Consider the following 19,887-nt stretch of genomic DNA (forward strand, 5'->3'; position numbering starts at 1 on the left):
CACCCAGGTGGAGAATGGTAACTTCAGGCTGAGCACACGATCCCTGGAACACAGCCCTGTTACCTCACCAGCAAGCAGTCAGAAGAAAAAATTCACACACCCTAAAGGCCCTACCCCAGATTTTGTCTATAAAATCTTCTTCCAGAAACCCACTGGGGTTTCTGAGCACGAGCCACACTTTCTCCTTGCTTGGCCCTGCAGTAAACCTTTCTCTGCTCCAAACTCCCACATTTCAGTTGGGCCTCACTGTGCTTCATGGGGTATGCAAACTTGCATTTAGTAACAGGTGCAGGGTGTGACCAGCCTTGTCTCACTCTGCATTTTCTGCTCCCCAGGGCCCTCTGGGTCTCCCCTTGGATGTCTCACAGATCCCCCGTTGTGGGTGCTGTGGCATGCTGCCCAGATCCTTCAGGATCCTGTCTCAGCTGCTGAGTGTTGGCTGCTGATAGTGAAGAGCTGAGCACTTCCCTGGGTACCACCTATGGCTGAAGGGAGCTGTCTTGCCAAATGTGCATGCCTCTTTCCTGGGGCAGCCTGTGTCCAGTGGCTGATTGGTTCAGGGGTCCAGAGTCCCAGCCCCTTTCTCTCAATTGAGGACACTCTGAAGTTTCATCCTAGCTCCAGAGCTCCTATAGGGTCAGCTGAAGCCTCTGTTTCAGCCATAATGCTCTTCAGCTCTTCTCTCTATCCAATGCTGCTTCCCTCACAGACTCTGAAAATCCTCCCATCAAACCACCTGTACACAAGTTTCCATCTTGGAGTTGTTATTTTTTTTTCCAGCTTAAGATATCTCCCCAACTCAACTTGGATACTGCATTAACCCCCTAATCTGACTCTTGATTCCATTTTGGCCATCCTTCACAGTAGATCTGAAGTGGTCTTTTAAACACAACCTGATCATTCCACGTCCTTGCTGAAAATCCTTTAGTAGCTTCTCATTGTTCTTAAGGGCTTCCCCCGTGGCACAGAGGTAAAGAATCCACCTGCAATGCAGGAGCCGCAGAAGACGTGAGTTCGATCCCTGGGTTGGGAAGATCCCCTGGAGGAGGAAATGGCAACCCACTACAGTATTCTCGCCTGGAGAATCCCATGAACAGAGGAGCCTGGTGGGCTACAGTTCAGAGGGTCTCAAAGAGTTGGACATGACTGAAGCGACTCAGCATGTTCTTTTTAAAGTCCATATCCTAAACTTGGCCTACAAGTCTCTGCATGATCCAGCCCCACCCTCACCTATCACCATGCTTCCCACTTTGCTTGGTCTTTGCTTTTTGGCTAGTTTTTTTTTTCAGTTTCATGCTTTTTTTTTTTTTCAATTTCATGTATGTGTCTACCTCTTCCCTGCCCAGAGCCCTTGCATAGATTATTCCTGTGACTTGGAATCCCCATCTTCTCCACCCCTCCAGACACAGTCCCTTTTTACTCCCCTGACTAGTCTCAGTTTAATGTGACTTCTTTAGGCTTGTTGTTGCTGCAATGCCACTGCCTCCCCTGCCCCCACATTAGATTAGGTTCCCATGAAATAAAGTCTCATAGGTCCCTGCCCTTCTCTTGCATAGCACGCATCTTCATATAATGAATTATTTTTACGTAGGCCCATCCCTAACTAGAGGCTCTAAATATTTGAAATGTATGACTTAAACAAGCTAACAACTATTAAACAAATATTCTATTCTTCTACCTTGACAAATACACACATAATGGTCTGGAATTTGAATTCAAATTTGGATTTTGTTTGGAATTCTCAGGATTCCACAGCAGAATGTGGTATTGTGGGGGAAGGCATCTCTTTGGATCCACTTCTTTTCCCACCTCTGACACCATCTTCTACCACAAGGGGACTCCTTTGCATGCATGTAGACCTTCCTGTCTACACAGCCCAATTCTGTCCACAGTCTCCTGCCAATAGCCACTCCTTGGCCACCCCCTGGGTCTAAGGATGTGTATCTGAGTAGTGTGATCTACCCTTGGGAGGGCAAACCCAGGAAAGAGGTCCATGTGGGCCCTAGAAGTGGGCTTGGGGCCCTTTGCACAGAGAATTCCTAAGTATGTGGAGTATAGTCCAGAAGGCACTTGGGGTATGGGCAGGGGAGGCCTGGACTCCTCGCTGCAAGGGACATAGCCAGAAGAGGGCCAGAGAGATGCCTTCCAAAACACAGGGCCCAGGGCAGGGGCTATTCCTACCTGGGCCCAAGGGCAATAAACTGACATTTCCCTGGTTCATCAGTCTGTAAGCTTCACAAAGATGGGGCTGGTGATGGTCTGATTTACTGAGGGTCCCTAGTGCCCAGCATATTGTTTGGTGCAGAGTAGGTGTTTAATCAATATTTGTCAAATGAATGAATGTATGAGAGGTAAACCAAGAAGAGGTCTGAGGATTTGGATGCATTACTGATGATCTAGATTGTACAGGTTGTACAGGACTGCAAAACGGGGGGCGCAGGACAGAAGAGAAGGGCAGGGAACCCCAGATCACTGGCTCTGTCTCCCTTCCTCTCCTTCGTCTTTGTTCCCTGCCCCACTCCTCCAGGACCTTTGCCTACCTAGGCTCCCTCCACATGGTCTAGCATCCCTCTATCTGTATCCTTTTACCTTTAGTTCCTTTGTCTACTGCTCTTTTTCTGTGGCCCGACCATCAATTTGTCTGTTATGAATTTGTTTCTAGTTCTTGGTTGCCAGTCTTACCTTCCTCTCTCCCTTCTTCTGCCACTTTTACTCTTCTAGCCCCTTGTTCCCGTCACCTCTTACTCCCTCTTGATCCCCTCTTGGAAACTTTCTTCTCTCTTTTAGTTCCCCATGGCCCTTCGCCCAACTCTGCGTTTTGCCCATGTTCCTCTGTCTCCTTCAATCCAGATTGCTGGGGAGCCCCTGACTTGTTCTGTCCTCTCGCCCAAGTCTATACTTACTGCCTCCTTAGCTAAGTCTTCCTGCCTCCCTTCCTGTTTTGTCCTTCCCAGAGTCCACCTGGTTTCATCTTTCTCATCCCCATTTCCCTGTCCCTGCTTGTCCTTGAGCCAGACAGTCTCAGCATGTAGCCCCCTCCTGCCAAGAAAACCTATGAAGCACCTTGTGGGTCCTTGCTGGCTACTGCAGGTTCTTCCCTCTGTGCCCTTAGTCCTTTCCCCTGGCCCAGCCCTCACCCCCCAGACTCCTTTCCCTGGTCAGTGGTGCCTGGTCTGAGCCCCGAGCGGCTCAACTTGCCTGAGCTTGTTTAGTCTGACTCCTTTAGCCCGTTAGAGGCTTAGCCCTCCCACCTCTCCTCTGAGCGCTCCAGTAAACAAGAGGATCAGTGCAGACCTGACAGCTGCTGGGGGGCAAGTGTCTGGCTAGACCAGACCGGGCCTGCGAAAGGGGCTGCAGTCAACACTTGCTATTTCTTCTTCACAGGGAAATTCTGAGGCCTCTTTCCTGTGGATTTACCTTAGAACCCCATTCCATGGGCATATGTATGGGGTCCCTAGTCTCCATGGTTCCCATTCCCATTGTGTGGCCTTGTTCCCAGGCCTTGGGTTTTGTTTGTTTGTTTTTCTTTTGCAGCAATAACACTAGATCCAGGCCATCACACCACTTGAATGATGACAATGGCTTCTGCTCCATAAAATGGAGGCCAAGTGTGGAAAGACAGGTGTCCTCTGACGGAGGTCTTTATATGTATGTGTAGAGAGAGAGAGAGGAGAGACCACACCCACCCACCCACACACACACACACACATACCCCAGAGAAAGCTGAGTTGACTACAGGTATTCTGTAGACCAGGGGTTCTACTTTAGTGTTCATCAAAATAACCTGGAGGACTTATAAAAACACAGAGTTTTGGGGTCCTATCCCCAAAGCGTCTGATTTAGTAAGTTTGAGGTGATTCCAGAGAACTTGCATTTTTTAACAAGTTCCCAGATGGTGCTGCTGATCTGGGGACCCCAGTCTGAGAACCGCTGTCTTCCGAATCCTAATCCACCAGCTCTTAACCTAACTCCAAAGGCTGGGACCCAGTTAAGTTTTATAATTGATGATCCCTGGGGCTGATGGACACCCAGGTTTCTCTTTGGGTGGGGAAAGAAGACCTGTTAACCCCATGGAGTGTTTGGATGTCCTTAGAAATTAGAGAATAGCCTTTAACTCCTGGAGTTCTATTCCAGTACAGACTCTATTTAAACAGCTTCAGACAGGTTTAAACATCTCCTTGGCTAATACCTAGTATCCCTGTTCCAACTTCTACATGGGGATGATAGCTCTAAGAGGTGTTAGGGGATTAGGCTGAAAATGTAGGTCACCCCCCAGCCATCTGGGAACCAGGAGGAGTGAGAGAGGAAGAGAGCGGTTCAGAGACACACAAGGAAAAGGTGAGGGGAAGCAGAGGGCAAATGAGGGCAGTTTCAAAAGTGCCTTGGATGGATTGATGGTGATTGGATTTCAGTGTCCCGAGGTGGCCCGGAAGGAAAGAAGGAGCAGGGCTCCTCATTTCCCCTATGCTCCTGCTCCCAAGCTGCCTGTCCTGGGGCTGGGTCCCCAGCAATGAGAGAGGCTGGGAATAGATTAGGCAGGTCCTGAAGGGTTGTTTATCTTTCTGATGCCATAACTGTGAGGGGCTTGAGGTGGGAGTGAGGTAGGCAGCAGAAATGTAAGGATTCCTGAAAACAGGAAACAGATTCAACAGGCCAGGTGAGAGTGGGCTTAGGAGAATTCATACTCCCCTAAAATACCCACAAGGCATGGCAGAGCCGTGAAGGCTAAGCGTGCTGGAAGCTTGTCTGGCCCTCTTTTCCAGTCCCAGGCTTTCAGTCACCAAGGGCTGAGGGTTGTGTCTGCATGAGGTTGCCGATGGGGGCCAACATGGCACTCTGTACTGGGGAACGGGGAACAGTGAGTTGGACCATCTGTGATATGCTTTGTTGGGGAAGATGCCCCCTTCCCTTCCTTGAAACCAGGCAGACTTGTCCTCTCATTTCCTGCAACCCCCCAGGTCAACGAGATATGCAAATGATCCCCTCACCTCATTGGCTGGAGGCCTGAGAACCATGGATGACCTAAGAGAGCTGGCCCTTTAAGAGTGCCCAGTGGGCTCTGTGCCCACAGCCCCTTGTTCTGAGCACAGAGGTGCCAGGCCCTGCTCAATGGGGCCTCCATTCTCTGGGGAAGCTGTGCCTGCCTGGCTCTGACATTTGACCAATCATCTCTGCCACTCCTAAAGTGAGTATGTCTGAGGCCTCCCTGAGTGCCAGGCCTCTCACCTAGAGCCCCCTCCTCCAACACCTGCTATCAGCTTTTTGTTGGGCTTTTTGTTTTCTGTTTTCAGGAATCTTCACATTTCTGCCCCCTGCTCTACTCCCACCTCAACTGGCTTTAGGTCCCTCACTGCTATCACATCAGAAAGAAAAACAGCCCTCCTCACTTATGTTTTCATCCAACTCTATCTGGACACCTCTCTCTGTGTCTCACCTTCTCTCTGTGAAAGATAATTCCTTCAATGTGTGTTTTTGTTCCCATCCCCTCTACCCTCTCAAGGGTGAGGAGCTCAATAGATATGGCAACACCTGGGACAGGAAGAGAGAGAGGCCTTGTCCTTCCTCCTGCCTCTCTGGGCAGAACCTGGGGGCCTGAGATGTGGTTGGAAAGCAGCTACCTAGGTTTGAGGCAGGAAGATGGAGCCAAACTCTAAACCCTGGGGCTAAGTGTGTGTGTTAGTTGCTCAGTCGTGTCCGACTCTGCAACTCCATGGACTGTAGCCTGCCAGGCTTCTCTGTCCATACAATTCTCCAGGCAAGAACACTGGAGTGGATTGCCATTCCCTTTTCCAGAGGATCTTCCTGACCCAGGGATTGAACCCTGGTCTCCTGCATTGCAGGCAGATTCTTTATTGTTTGAGTTACAGGGAAGTCCCTGCCTTGTCCCTCCTGGGGCTGTTGGAACTGGGAGCTGGGCTCAAGCTTGGGACTTCCAGGCTGGGAAGTCTCTCCAAGGTCACCTAGCCAGAGGTGCCTCAGGTGGGCACATGCTCTGTGGTTGATAACGGAGAGGAGGGTTCCTGGATGACACAAGTTTGGGATTCAACTCTGTTGAAGTTGAGCAGATGGCTTACTGAAGGACTTCTCAGATGACTATGTTGCTTGTGCTCTGTGAACCTGCAAGAGGTGAGGATTGGAGGTAGCATTTCTCAAAATGATCTGAGCATAGACCCCCTCCTTGGCTATTTCTCAGACTTCATGTTTTGCAGAACAGTCTTTGAGAATTGTTAAAGTCTAACTATCTTCCTTGAACAGAAGGGGAAACTGGGGTCAGAAGGGGAAGGTGACCTGTTCAAGTTCACATGTCTTAGGTCCTGGATGGAAGGAGGAAAACTAATCTTGGTTGGTTTTCCTTGGAGAGATTGGCCTTGAGGAAAGATGGTCACCACTCTGTCCTGATCTTTTTAGAATTGATTCTGGGAACTTTTTTCCTTGAAGAGTCTCTTGCTCCTTGATTAATCCATAGAATGAATGTGCACTGAGGGTCTTCTACATGCAAGGTGTTGGCCTGGGTGTTCTGAGAGAGGAAGGTATTACAGCATGTGATCCAGCTATATTAAAATCCACAGCATATGTGCCTTGCCAATGCCCTAAAATATACACATTCTCTGTCACAGTTAATTAAGCAACATTTTTTTAATTGCTTGGAAATGAAATGATGCCTCTTGAGATGACAGAGACATTCAGCATGTCCCAGCACTAAAGTTGGGAGTGCTGCCATATTCTTCTTGTTTTTCATAGATCCCAGAGGCACCAGCAGGCTGGAGGCTGTGCTATCCCCTTTCTCATTCAGGCTTTAAGTGGCTTGGCCCCTGTCAGGAGCCCCTCCACCTAAGAAGTTGTTTCTTAGCCTGGAGGCGACTATGCAGGGAACAGACTGTGCCATCACCCCAGCTTTCCAGAATTCTGTCTCCATGGCACTTGGGCTTTGGGGGAGGAGACTGGCAGGAAGTCTCCAGGTGCTCTGAACCTGTCTTCTTCTTTGCAGGTGCACCCCTCCGAATCCAGCCCCAGAATGGCACTGCCTCCCAGTCCCCTGGCCATGGAATATGTCAATGACTTTGACCTGATGAAGTTTGAGGTAAAGCGAGAACCCTCAGAGGGGCGATCTGGCCCCCCGACAGCCTCTCTGGGCTCCACACCCTACAGCTCAGTGCCTCCTTCACCCACCTTCAGTGAGCCAGGCATGGTGGGGGCTACCGAGGGCACCCGGCCAGGCCTGGAGGAGCTGTACTGGCTGGCCACCCTGCAACAGCAGCTGGGGGCTGGGGAGGTGCTGGGGCTAAGTCCTGAGGAGGCTGTGGAGCTGCTGCAGGGTCAGAGCCCAGTCCCCGTTGAAGGGTCCCATGCCTACTACCCAGGGAGCCCAGAGGAGACAGGAGCCCAGCATGCCCAGGTGAGTGGTCAATGAGAGGGTCAGAGGAGGGGGCAGGGTGAGAGGGGAGGCCAACCCAGAGAGGAAGGAGAGTCCCTGGAGAGGCTTACCAGTTTGGGAAAGGAACAAAGGACAGAGGAAGGGAAGTACCTTTAGAAGATATCAGATAAAGAAAACCATTGTTCTGCACCCCCCACCCCTAAATAGAGAGAAATGAGTAGGCTCAACCAGGAGGAAAAGGGAGAAGACAAGGTTAGAAGAGGACCAACTGAAAGGGGAGAGTTGAGAGTTAAAGGGCATCAGGAATGATTGATTATGGGCAGGTATATAGATACTGAGTTTGTGGAAACCAGGAAAGGGTTGTGCATGGAATGGAGTGGAGTTGAGACTGTAGGAACCAGAATGAAGTTGGCCTTTTTCAGACTCGGTGCTTCCCCGGCACCCAACCTTCTCAGGAAGGATTGGGACTCATCCTATTAATCATAGACAGATGGGGGCGTTGAGGGCATTAAGATATAATCCAAATCCTTTGAGGGTCACAGGGTTGAGGAGCGAGGTGTGTTGGAGGACAGGGGAGCGAGGTGTGTTGGAGGGGCAGGGTTTGTCTGCCCTGGGACACACATAGGCCAGGAGCCCCGCTCAAGACCCCGCAAAGGCAGTGTGGGGTTCGGGTGCGCGATTGGCTTGCCCGAAGGTGGGTGGGAAACGCGGGGACCACCCAAAGGGGTCGAAGACCCTTGGTGATGGTGGAGGGCAGTGGAGGGCGTGTTCGGACCTGGAACAGGATCTAGGCTGCAGGATAGATTCAGGGGAAGGCGCATGTTTAGGTAAAGGTGGGAGCCGAGGGCGAGGCCACCGGAGCGTGGAGCCAGGCGGGAGCCGGCGCTCACCGGCGCCCCGCCGTTTCTCTCTGCAGCTGGCGGAGCGGTTTTCCGACGCGGCGCTGGTGTCGATGTCTGTGCGGGAGCTAAACCGACAGCTGCGGGGCTGCGGGCGCGACGAGGCGCTGCGGCTGAAGCAGAGGCGCCGCACGCTGAAGAACCGCGGGTACGCGCAGGCCTGTCGCTCCAAGCGACTGCAACAGCGGCGGGGGCTGGAGGCGGAGCGCGCCCGCCTGGCCACCCAGCTGGACGCGCTGCGGGCCGAAGTGGCCCGCCTGGCTAGGGAACGCGACCTCTACAAGGCTCGCTGTGAACTGCTGGCCCCGAGCGGCCTGGGGCCAGAGGCCACGCCCACTTCTTCCTCTGAGCCCCTGGCCACCGAGTGGTGGAGTAGGTGGGCGGGCGGTGCACACCACCCCGGAGGCGCCTGCACCATTCACTAGATGGTTACTGAACGCCTTCTGGTGCCAGACACTCCTTTGGATGACCACACAAGTATCCCCAAACTTCCTGGACCCTCAAGGCATGCTCTGAGATTAGATGCTGGTTGTTTCCTGGGAGAGGGGTCCCCTTCCCTCATGCAGGACGTGCACAGAAACCCTTCACTTTCTGCCCCACTCTATAGGACCGGGTCACTGAAATCTGCGGGGGTCAGTGCCAGGCATTGTGTAGGGGGCGGGCCGCAAGGAGGTGTGGATGACGTACAGTGAATGGGAGGTGAGGGAGTCCTGCTGCTCCCAGATCAGTTTAGATTTTAATACAAGGCTTTCAACCTGTAGTGCAGTAAGGTGGTAATTAGCAATGAGGCTGTGTTTTCATTCCAGGGCTTGTAACCTCCCCATTTTAGGACAACTGCATTTTCAAGATTTCAATTCTCAAGACAGACCAGAAACTTGATTCAAGAGGCTTTTGTCCTAGCTAATCCCATGGCCTCCAAGGTCTAGAGCAGCAAAGGCCAGAGGAGCTCCAGGGGTGGTAGGTGTGGTCTGGGAGAGGACCCTGAGCAGGAGTCTGAAAACCTGGGTGCTAGTCTCAGCTCTGCCACAGGATACCTCTGGCATCTTGAGCAAATCACTGGCTCCCTGGGTTTTGACGATCTCATCTAATGCTCACTTGATTGGATGACTTCTAACACCTTTCCAGTTCTGGCCTCTCCATAGTGTGGAACCCCTAGAGACCTAGGGGTCTCCCTGAGAATCCCTCAACTCAGCCTCATTAAAGGGACTTCCTGCCCTGTTCCAGCTTCCTGACTGCAGCCTAGGCCCTGGATGAGACCATGCACTGGTTCTGGGTTGCTCCCTCCATGCTGCCTTGACCTCCAGACCTGCATAGGTTGCCCCTGCTCCCTTCTGCCTCTCTGAGGGCTGAGGTGAGACTTTCCCCAGCCTGACAAGGAGCTGAGAGAATGCAGCTTTTGTGAATTAAACTTGAAGTCTAGGCACAACCGTATGCTATTGGCTAGATGTTCTTGCGATTTAAGAAGTGTTTATTCTATATCCTTGCTCCAGGCCTATGTAAGTGTGTGTGTGCATATGTGTGTGTGAGAGAGAGAGAGAATGAGAGAGAGAGATACAAAGTGTGGTGTGGGGGAAGAGACTGGATAGCCCCCACCTGGGCTGAGTGGAGCATCACAGTTCTAAGGCCCAATGGAAATGGGGGTGGGGGGCGGGGATTGGGCCAGAGGGAACCTCGCGCTCCCACCTCCACTGCATAGAAGCCCAAGAACAGTAGTGACCCAGCCAGGCCTGCCTGTGGCTATCCTGATGGCTCACAGTTGCCATGGTAACCCAGCCCTTGAGTTCAGCAGCCTACAGAGAGTGGGCGGGGCTCTGGGCAGAGCAGAGGCATTGGGCTGGGAGCAGTTACCTTAGCAGCAGTGGTAGGTCCTCTAAGGGACATAATAAATGGAGAGAAGCAGTTGGGTGTGGGGGAAGAAGCTCCCATATGTCTCTCTTCCTTTCTGCCCCCTCTACTCGCCCCCTCCCCAGCTGTCTCTTCCCATCCCTGTTCTTGTTCCCTCCTCCCATCCTCTAGTTCTAGCCCAGCTCATCCCTCCTCCACTCAGGAGCCTGCGATGAGAGTCCTTTCCTCCATCTCCATCAGAATTTTCTTTCTCTTCTCATTTCCCACCACTGACCACTGGTCACCTTCTTGGGCTCTGTCTTCTCTATGAGTGGCTCATGGCACCTTGAGCACCTCCTCCTCCATCCCCTTCCACTGGCATCCTTGAAGGGAGAGGCTGGGGCAGGGAAGGTCCTTCTAGGAGCCCAGCTCTTCTCCCGTCACTCTGGCTGTCCCCTGGATCCTCATGTGTTTTCTACAGCTGTGATCTAGACCCACCACCATTCTTGCCTGCCTTCTTTAACTGGCTGAGGCTCTGCATGACACACAGAAGGGCAGAGACGCCCATCCAAGGCATCTACTCCCATACACATAACTGGGCCATGTTTACACACCCTGGGGTCACAAGCGGGTCACATGGATACACCGCAAATGGAAGTTGCACATTTATGATTAAGTGTGGGCCCCTTATTCATATGGGCCCAGATGCAAGTTCTAGGCCTATTAATCTTCTTTGACCTTAGGTAAGCTTCAGTCAAGCCTCATTTGCTTTGTCAGGAAAATGGGAAAGATAGTGGTAACTACCTAGTGAGAGTGAACACATTTAAAGCACTAAACACAAAGCTTCACATGTGCTAAATGGCAATGTTTGTTGTCCATATTATAAAGAGTACACAGGGAATTCCCTGGCGGTTCAGTGGTTAGGACTCAGAGCTTTCACTGTGGGGGTCTGGGTTCAATCTCTGGAACTAAGATCCCACAAACCTCGAGGCACAACAACAAAAAATGTACACAGCTGGACTTCTGAACCACTAAAGGCCTATGCAGTTCATGAACACACACACACACATTCATGCACCAGGAAAATCAGGCTGCACAGACCTTAGATACCCACTCTGTATTCCTAACTCACTAGCAGACCTGCTTCCCTACTTCAGTCCTCTACTCCCCTCTTCTCAGCCCGCCCCACAGCTGTGTGGAGGCTGGAGTTCAGCCCCTGGGGGACTCAGCTAGGATTCTCTGGAGACAGCTTAAGAGGGCATCAACTTGCCCCCTTGACAGCCCCTTATTACCCTTCCATGTCTGGTAATTAACCACCAGGGAGCCTGGGTTACCCCCCCATGCCTCCCCACCGCCAACCCACCCCAAGGTTGGGAGGTGAGGGTAGGGACTCCTCAGATCTCATTGACACATAGATGGGGTGAAACTGCAGATACCAGACCGCCTGGGATCTCTGGCTCAGAGTTCAAAAGGTGCTGGTCCCCATTTCTTAGTAGTGTGTGTAGGGTGCTATGGACGGCCCAGTGGGCATCTGACACACGATAGGTACAGCTGAGGTGCTAGGAGTGCTTTCCTTTATTAATGGCCAGAAAGTCAGGATCACTGAAGAAAATCACTGAGGGGACATGAGGCTGAGGGGTCTGGGGCTTGAAGAGATGGGGTGGGGCTCACCACTCACTTCCAGGACCCAGAGGGCACACCTGGTCCAAGAGGGAGAGGCATGGTCTCTTGAGTCACAAGGGTCAGAACAGGCACCTGGGGGAGAGTGGGATAGTCATAAGCACCCTCTTCTACACCACACACCCAGCCCAGATGGACTCCACCAAGCCCCAACCTCTAGTGTCCCAGGACTCACTGAAAGACTGAGGGAGTGTCCGTCAGGTTGTCGGCGGTCATGGACTAGGGCTGGGGGTCATGGCTGGCGTGCAGGGCCTGGGAGCCCCGGGGCTGATGCCCTGGCTGGCGTAGTACTCCACCACCTGCCGGGGCACCTCGGCCAGGACACACTTTGCTAGCGCAGAGGGTGAGGCCTGGGTCGGGGTTAGGGTGAGGAAGTGGTTAGGGGAGGTAGAGTGAGAGAAGGCGGGGCTCAGGTGGGGGGCGGGGCTTCGGGTGGCCAGCTGGATTCCGGCTCTTTCTTGGGACTTCAATCAGGTGGGAGAGATGGGTCAGATCTGGAGGGCAGGAGGAGCTCAGGAGCCCTTCAGCCGGGAGGGGGCTCCGGGCACTCACATCCTTAAAGTCCCGGAACGGCACGAACTGGACGATGTCGCGAGCCGCGGGCACCCCTCGGGGGCAACGCAAGGTACCATCGTCGCCGTCCAGCAGCCTCATGTCAGAAAAATCGGCATTGCCCACGCCCACAATGATGATGGACATGGGCAGGCGGGAGGCGCGCACGATGGCAGTGCGGGTCTCAGCCATGTCGCTCACCACACCGTCCGTGAGCACCAACAGCACCGAGTACTTCTGAGGACAGACAGAGTGGGGGAAGGGTCAGCTCTGCGGCCTTGGCGCCCCCGCCCCCGCCCCCACCCCCAGCTCCACCCCCAGGACACCTAACCGTGGCTTGGCCAGTGCTCTGCTCCCGCTGAGCTGGCCCCGCCACGCGGTTGATGATGGGGGCCACGTTGGTGGGGCCATAGAGCTGGATCTGGGGCAGGCAACGGCGGTAGGAGGCAATGACCCCCGAGATCTCTGTGGGCAAAGAGGTGAGAGGGCAGAGATTAGCAGGGAGCTCTTCCAGACTCCCTAAAGTAAGGAAGCATTTCCTTGTCTCAGGACTGCCCTGCTACCATGATCCTCACTAAGCCGGAGAGTTGGATGGTTCAGGTGCTGATAGAGTTGGGTGGGCAGATATCTGGTCAGGGGCTGAAAGTCTTACCAAATGCAGGCAGACACTGGAAGCATGAAGGGGCAGGGAGCTGGGCCCGTGGGAATGGAGTCTGTGCTCCTGCATGGGGTGCACAGGAGTGGGCAGCAAGCTGTATGAAGGGAGGCAGGGCTGGTGGGAATCTCCTCTCTTACCTTCACATTCAGGATTTTCCGGGTCAAAGTTGATAGCAAAGTCATGGGACACCTGTGAGGGGAAGGCGAGGCCAGCCAGAGGATGTTTTTCCTTCCTGTCTGAGTCTCCCAGCATCTCCTCTCCTATCCTTGCCCAGCCTACCTCGAAGTTGGGTGGAATTCGAGCTCCAAAGCCAAACGCTGGGAACCGCTTGTCACTGGGGAGGAGAAAAGGCTATGGGGGCCCATCGGGCAAGGCATCCCTGCCCATCCCCCACCCCATCTCCTGCTACCTGTCGTAGTCCTGGCAGATGCCTCCCACTGCACGCAGGGCCTGCAGGTAGTGGTTGGGCTGGCGGGGGCTCAGGCAGTGCAGGGACTGGCTGCTCCTTGGGTCCCCATTGGAGGCCGTGAAGTCGATTGCCACCTGGTGGAGATAGGGAGAGGATATGCTGCATCCATGAGACCACCAGGGAGGCTAGGCCAGAGCTGGGTTCTGTAGGGAGGACTAAGGTGAATCTGAGCAAGCCCCCAGGTAGCCTCATCTTGGAGTCGGGTGAGGGGAGCAAGCTGACCACGCTAAGGCTCATTAGAGGTCCAAGTAAGGGCAGTGTGGATTCTGGGCTCCTCTGTCCACTAGGGCCTGGCCCCTCCCCCTTGGCTGCGTCCCCTCCCCCAGGCCTTTACCGTGAAGCTGATCTGGCAGCCCCCCATGATGTAGTCCAGGAAGGTGTGCACCTTCTCCACCTGGTGGGGAGAGGGCAGATAAGGTGGAATGCTGGTCCCTTGAGGAGGGAGCTGGGTGGGGCTTCTGCAGGGGAAATGGAGGGGCCAGAGTTTTTGAGGTTGAAGTTGGTGGTGGATAGGACAAGGGTTCTCAGTTTCCAGAAGCAGGGAAATGCTCTTTGTAATGAGGGCAAGGCTGAATCTGAGGTTGCCATGGGGGTTGTAGGGGGTGGGAAAGGGCTTGAGATGGGCACTGGAACTTACCGTGCACTGGGCCAGCACTACGGTCCCCGAGCTCTTGTAATGCTTCTTCTTGTCCCGGTATTTGGGGTTGATACAGTCCCACTGCATCTAGACCCCACATACCCCACAAGCCCAGGGTCTCATCATATGACCTTTCCTCCCCCTTGCAGTGGAGCCTCCCAGAGCAGAACCCTCATGGCTCAGTCCTTAGGCTGAGCCCTGAGTTTCCCACCCTCTCCACCTCCTATTGCGTGTGAGGGGCTCTTCAGCATCTCCTTCAGGATTTTCCCAGGGATCTTGGTGGGATTCTTGGGGAGAGGGGGCGGTCTTTGCAGTACCTCCTGCCCAGGGTTTGCTGTTCCTTCCTGCATCTCCTGGAAGGTGCTGGTGAACTCGCCAATGAAGTCATGCTTCCCACTGGAGTCATAGTCATATACCAGGAACTGAAAAGACAAGGGGAAAGGGGGATGGGTGGTCAGGATCAGAGAGGCTTTGCAGTGGTTCAGTGGGGGCAGGAGGAGGGACTCAGGGAAGTAGAGCCCTAACAGTCACTAGGCCCAAACAGATGTCCTCAACCTGTCCAGAGAAGCCACTTGCTGAACTTAATCCTTTGGCTCGGTCTAGTTGGGACTTGGCCTCTGATAGAAGGACCATTGATATAGGAACATTGAGCTGTGACTGGTTCTTTATCCCACAGTGGGAAAGAGGGAGAGGGAGGGGCCTGCACCCTCAGGTGGACGGTCTCGGGCAGAGGCTGGCTGCTCTACCAGGCTGCCCTTACTCGTGGGGCCTCACCTTGAGAGGCCGGTGGACATCACAGCTGCACAGGGAGTGCAGGGACAGACGGAACGGCTCCCAGCTGGGGTTCAGATTGTTCTTCACCACCTTGGAGTGGCACAGAGAGCTGGTCACCCCCGGTCTAGATTCACCCATTCTGCCCTTCCTCCTGCCTTCCCCACGGCCTCGGGCACCCACCTCCGTTCTCCAGACCAGCTGGTCGCTCTGGTCCCCGTTGGTCTTATAGATCTCCATGAAAGGGTCAGACTTGCTGAACAGGTCCTGGAGACATGGGGGAAAGGGCCCCTGAGCCTGGTGAGGTCTGAAAGGGAGGCGCCTAACCCCGAGGCCTAGGCTACCTAACAGTGGAGATGGGGTCCTAAACTCTGGGGTTCCAACCTTGTTGTCCAGCTTGTGGGCTCTGAAGGTGAGCTGCACGTAGTCATTGGTGCCAGACACCTCTTCGGCCACAATCTGCAAGGGGGACACAAGTGGCAGGATTCCCCCACGCCACCCCCACAAAGGCCCCATCCCTTGGGTGGGGGCCAGCCCTGGGGGCAGGATGTCACCATGGTTGTCCCTGCAGGGGTGTTGAATGCCCTGCCCAAGGGTGAGTACCGGTGACCTGGCCTACCGTGATGGTGGACTTGCCCGCGTTCTTCCCATTCTTCAGTAGCAGAGGCTTAGTGACCTTGGTTTGTGACACGATCTGGGGATGGAGGTGGAGGGAGACCCAGCTGTGACATCCCCACCTGCTTTGGCCAGGGTACAAGGGACAGGGCAATAAGCGCCCTTTGATCGCTCACAGGGGCTGCACTTGGGCTAGAACTGGACTTAATTTCCATAGCAACCTTAAGAGATCTGCACTGTGACCCCCCATTGTTTAGATGAGGACACTAAGACTCAGAGAGGTTAGATATCTAGCCCAAGGCTGCACAGCGGGTGAATGGTGGAGATGGGGTCCAACCCCCCCACTGAACTAACTCCACAGCTTATTCTGTCTTCTTCTGGCCTCTGGAGGAAGAACCATGGGGGTGGGGGTAGGGGTGGGGGTGAGAATGCAGACCTGCCCCAGGGTGCACTCGGTGGAGCCGAGGAAGGTGTCGTTGCGGGGACTGGTGGATCCGTCCTCGGCGTCAAACACATGGAACTGCAGGGGCTGCTTCTCCTCGAAGAAGTACTCCAGGGCCAGTACGCGGGAGAAGACGGGGCTGGAGCAGGAGCGCAGCACCTCTGTGCGCTCCACCTGCGGCAGGAGGGGAGCCCACCTCTGGGAACCCGGGCTGCTTTGCTCTGTCCCGGACCGCCCCCGGTCTTGCCAGCTTTCCTCAGGTTCCCATGCCCCAGAGACTGGCTCCTCCCTCCCTGGGCTGAACCCCAAGCTTAGGGTGCTGCCTGCCCCTAGGACCATCAGCCATCAGGGGCTCTCATAGTTGGAAGCAGTGCCACTGCCTTTGGGGGCCATCTCAGGACCCCATAGGACCCTGTGAGCTTTGGTCCCTGTGAAATGCTTTGTGTGTGTAACGATGGCACCCGCATCTCTATGGTTACCCACACAGACTGGAAGAGGCCCCTGAGAGTCCTGACCATCCCTCGTGGCTGCCCCCACCCAGCCTCCTTCCTTTGCGTCCCGGAGGTCCGTGAAGCAGAGGCCAGCCACTCTCACCTCCACCCACTGCTCATCGGAGTGGAGCTTGAGCAGCACACAGGGGTGGGGCTTGGTGAGTGTGTCTCGGTCGAGGAGGCCGTGGCAGGACACCCGCAGCTCCACTCTCGAGGCCCCCAGTGTCATGGCTGGGGGCTCGGGCACCCAGGCCATCTCTGGGTCGGACATGTCTCTGTGGGGACAGAGCAGACACTGGCCACTGGAAGGGGGACACCTGCCAGAGGAGGGGTCTGTCTCTGGGAGCCTGGGCCCCACCCCCTTACCCTGCTTCCCAAGGCCCTGGCATCTCATGGATCTTCTTCCCCCTGACCTCACTCGGCTTCCCCTGAGCTCTGAGCCTCTCACTCCAGTGAGTGCTCTTGTCACCCCTGCTGGCCTTGTATGCGTGGATGGGGCTGGAGAGGGCTTGGAGGTTCCTGGCAGCCTTGGTTCCTAGGCAATCGATTGATCCACACTTTCTGCTATATCAGCACCTTCTGCTATTTCCTGACTGATGTTTAAGCCAGCGCTGCACTCAGTCTTGGCTTGAGGAAGCTGAACTGGGGCAAGGGGGTGGGGAGGGGAGTGGAGGGGCCCCGGCAAGTCTGAAGAGGAGGGTCAGGAACGGAGGCTGCAGTGGGCAGGAGGAGACAGGTTGGAAGGTGCCCTGCAGGGCTGTCCCCATCCACCTCCCCCGACTCACCTTCTGGTTGGCTGATGGAAAGGGAGGGGTGGTGGGCTTGCAGAATGAGCAGCAGAGCTCGGCCCCTGCTGAAAGCTTCTCTAGGTTCCTGGCAGTGGCTCCCACTATGACAACACTGGCTTTCCTCCCCACCTCCCTTGTTCTCACACTTCTTGGCAGCACTGGCGCTGTCTCTTAGCGACAGGATTTTTGGGGAGCCTCGGCCCCCTCCATGCTGCCCGTGGGATGCACGCACGCCACCCTCCCCCAACAGTGGTACTGAGCTTCGGGCAGCAGCATGCAGGGGTACACTGGCCCGAGTTCACGGCCGGTCCATCCGTCTCTCTGTGTCTGTCCACTTCTCAGGGTGAGGCTGTCTGATCTCATGTTGTGCTTCCCCGGCAAGTGTGCGTTGGTGTGTCTGGATGCCCCGACCCCGTGTCTATCCCCTAGTCGGGTGTCTGTCTTCAGGAGGCTGTGACAGTTCCTGTACGTCCCTCAGAACTGGGACCCTTCCCTGGCTGAGTACCCCCTCCCCACAGTGTGTGCCCTTCTGGGTATGTGAGGGAGGGTCTGGGTTAGCGGGGGTGGGCTCTGCCTTCTAGCCACAAGTCTCCCAGTTCTCACAGATCCCCTGAGTCGGGCAGGAGCATGTGATGGTGAGGGTATTGGGCAGGACTGGAGACCTCTCTGGGGGCCGGGGGCAATGTTGTTATGGAGACTGGGCCAGGCTTGGGCTGGGCTGGGGCTGGGCGAGGGATGAAGGGTGGGCTCACCTGGGCTCTAGTCGGGGGCTCCTCTCTCCGGCTCTCTGGCCCTGGCCCTGACTCCCTTGCTGCTCCAGCCGCTGGCGCTGGCTCCGGCTCCGGCTCTGGTGCTATTTATGGGGCCTGGATGGGGAGGGGTGGGGGGGCCGAAGCACCAGCTCCCCCCACTTGCACAGACCGGTTGGGAGGGAGAAGGGGGGCAGGGCCACTGGTTGGGAAGGAGCCACGGAGCCAGGGGAGGAGGGCGGGCTGAGGGTGGCTCAGAGGCAGGACCCCCGCAGACACAGTGACATACATCTTCCCCTCCTGCCACACCCACACCCAGCATCACAGAGAGGCACACACTGCGGTGGTGCATGCACACACACACATTCACGCCGGGAGGCGATGGAGACATACGCACCCACGACTCGCAGGCTCACACACAGTCTTGACACGAACAGGTGCCAGCACATAAACTCACCATGACACCATGACAGTTTCAGCCTTGGGGATGCACACAGGGAGACACACCCGGTCTCACGTCGCTCTCCACATCACATTTGTTAAGGACATTTGCAGTCACATACGGAAGAACACGGGGCTATACTTGTCACACACACACACACACACATACCCTCATCCACGCCCACCAACCTGAATACAACAGAATGGAGATCTTCACGTGTCCCTTAAAGACCATTACATATCATGCTGAGCCTTGTAGGTTTTAGAAATCAAAGTTCCACCTTTTAACAGGGAGACAAGGAAAGGACACAATTGCTTAATAGCACACAGTGTCACATCCCGGTCACGAAGCCTCCTGAAGATAGGGGCTTCCCAGTGTGGAGATATGCTGGACTGATTCCGAAGGCATCTTCCTGGTGCCCGTAACTACCCCCAACCCCGAGATTCAGCCCATATGGCCACATCCTGTGGGAGGGGCCGTGCCATGCGCTGATCTTGAGCAAACAAGACATTAGTCATTCCCTGGTGAGGCCAGGGGAAAGGAGCAATTGTCTGGATGCCGCACATGAAGACATTTGGGAACATGGTGGTCTGGATGAGTACAACAGAAGGGTCACCAGGGCACTTCACTTTCCATCCCCAAAGCTGCTCATGTATTAAGGTGGCAATAATTTATTGAGCATCTCTTGGGTGCCAGGCACTGTGCCAGGGGTTGGGGCTACACTGGGGACTAAGACACAGCTCCTGCCCCTCAGGGAGGTGTGTGCATATAGAACAAAAATCCCACAGAGATGATCAGAACAAATGCATTGAGATATGACAGGCAAAAAGTATGGATCTATTGAGGAGGCAATGGGCCACAGGAGGAAGGGCTCAATTTGGATGAGTCAGGGGAAGGCATCAGGAAGGGCTTCACAGAGGAAGAGGCTCTTGAGCAGCATCTTGGATGCCAAGCTAGCATTTGTCAGTACACTGATGGGAAACAATTAATTTTAATCATTGATCTTCTCTCGCTACAGGCACTTCTGCTCACCTGCAGGCCACTCTACTATTGAGATTTCAGACTACTGATGGTGCCCCCGGGATGACATATCACCATTTAATTCCACCATTAGTGAGCCTGCCTGTACATAAGCACACACGCGCACACACACATAGCATACTGCTCCCAATCTCCTCCTGGGACACCAGGACCTCCCCAGTCCCACTGTACCTCCGCAAAGCCCAACACACATTGATGCTGCTTTCTGCCACCTTGGCCTCTTCTGCAGCCAGCTTTCAGCCCAGACCCTGCAAATGACACCCCTCTGCCTGGGGGCTTCTGCGTCCCCTCCCACCCAGCAGCTCTCAGCAGTCTTTCCTGCCTCTTCCCTTAGAGCTCTAGTCCCATCTCTGGGGGGATGGTCCCCACTTTTCCACTGTGGGGGCTTGAGGGAAGGGGAGCAGCTGGTGGGGAATGGGAGCAGAGAATGAGGAAGGCAACAGAGACTCAGGCA

General features: G+C 54.8%; 2 protein-coding genes across 4 annotated transcripts; one reads left to right on the forward strand and one right to left on the reverse strand.

Annotated features, from left to right (window-relative positions):
- Nucleotides 1–6,994: 6,994 nt before the first annotated feature.
- On the forward strand, nt 6,995–9,689 carry NRL (neural retina leucine zipper). Of its 2 annotated transcripts, none has more exons than XM_019967745.2 (2): nt 6,995–7,396; nt 8,292–9,689. In XM_019967745.2, exons 1-2 carry the CDS (start codon nt 7,016–7,018, stop codon nt 8,697–8,699), a joined length of 789 nt encoding a protein of 262 aa, XP_019823304.2. In that variant the 5' UTR covers nt 6,995–7,015; the 3' UTR covers nt 8,700–9,689. The 2 variants fall into 2 exon arrangements, with proteins under 2 accessions (XP_019823304.2, XP_070652875.1); XM_070796774.1 differs by having other exon boundaries at nt 7,016–7,081.
- Nucleotides 9,690–11,650: 1,961 nt separating this feature from the next.
- CPNE6 (copine 6) lies at nt 11,651–18,038 on the reverse strand. Of its 2 annotated transcripts, none has more exons than XM_019967905.2 (17): nt 17,954–18,038; nt 16,517–16,688; nt 15,917–16,096; nt 15,485–15,559; nt 15,250–15,324; nt 15,049–15,132; nt 14,869–14,958; nt 14,412–14,516; nt 14,095–14,181; nt 13,792–13,851; nt 13,398–13,531; nt 13,268–13,322; nt 13,126–13,177; nt 12,662–12,795; nt 12,331–12,567; nt 11,954–12,128; nt 11,651–11,853 (listed from the first exon to the last, which is right to left on the reverse strand). In XM_019967905.2, exons 2-16 carry the CDS (start codon nt 16,682–16,684, stop codon nt 11,991–11,993), a joined length of 1,674 nt encoding a protein of 557 aa, XP_019823464.1. In that variant the 5' UTR covers nt 16,685–16,688; nt 17,954–18,038; the 3' UTR covers nt 11,651–11,853; nt 11,954–11,990. The 2 variants fall into 2 exon arrangements, with proteins under 2 accessions (XP_019823464.1, XP_070653194.1); XM_070797093.1 differs by lacking the exon at nt 17,954–18,038 and adding an exon at nt 17,199–17,367.
- Nucleotides 18,039–19,887: the final 1,849 nt, after the last annotated feature.

This window comes from Bos indicus, chromosome 10 (assembly GCF_029378745.1).
Source record: "Bos indicus isolate NIAB-ARS_2022 breed Sahiwal x Tharparkar chromosome 10, NIAB-ARS_B.indTharparkar_mat_pri_1.0, whole genome shotgun sequence".
NCBI lineage: Eukaryota > Metazoa > Chordata > Mammalia > Artiodactyla > Bovidae > Bos > Bos indicus.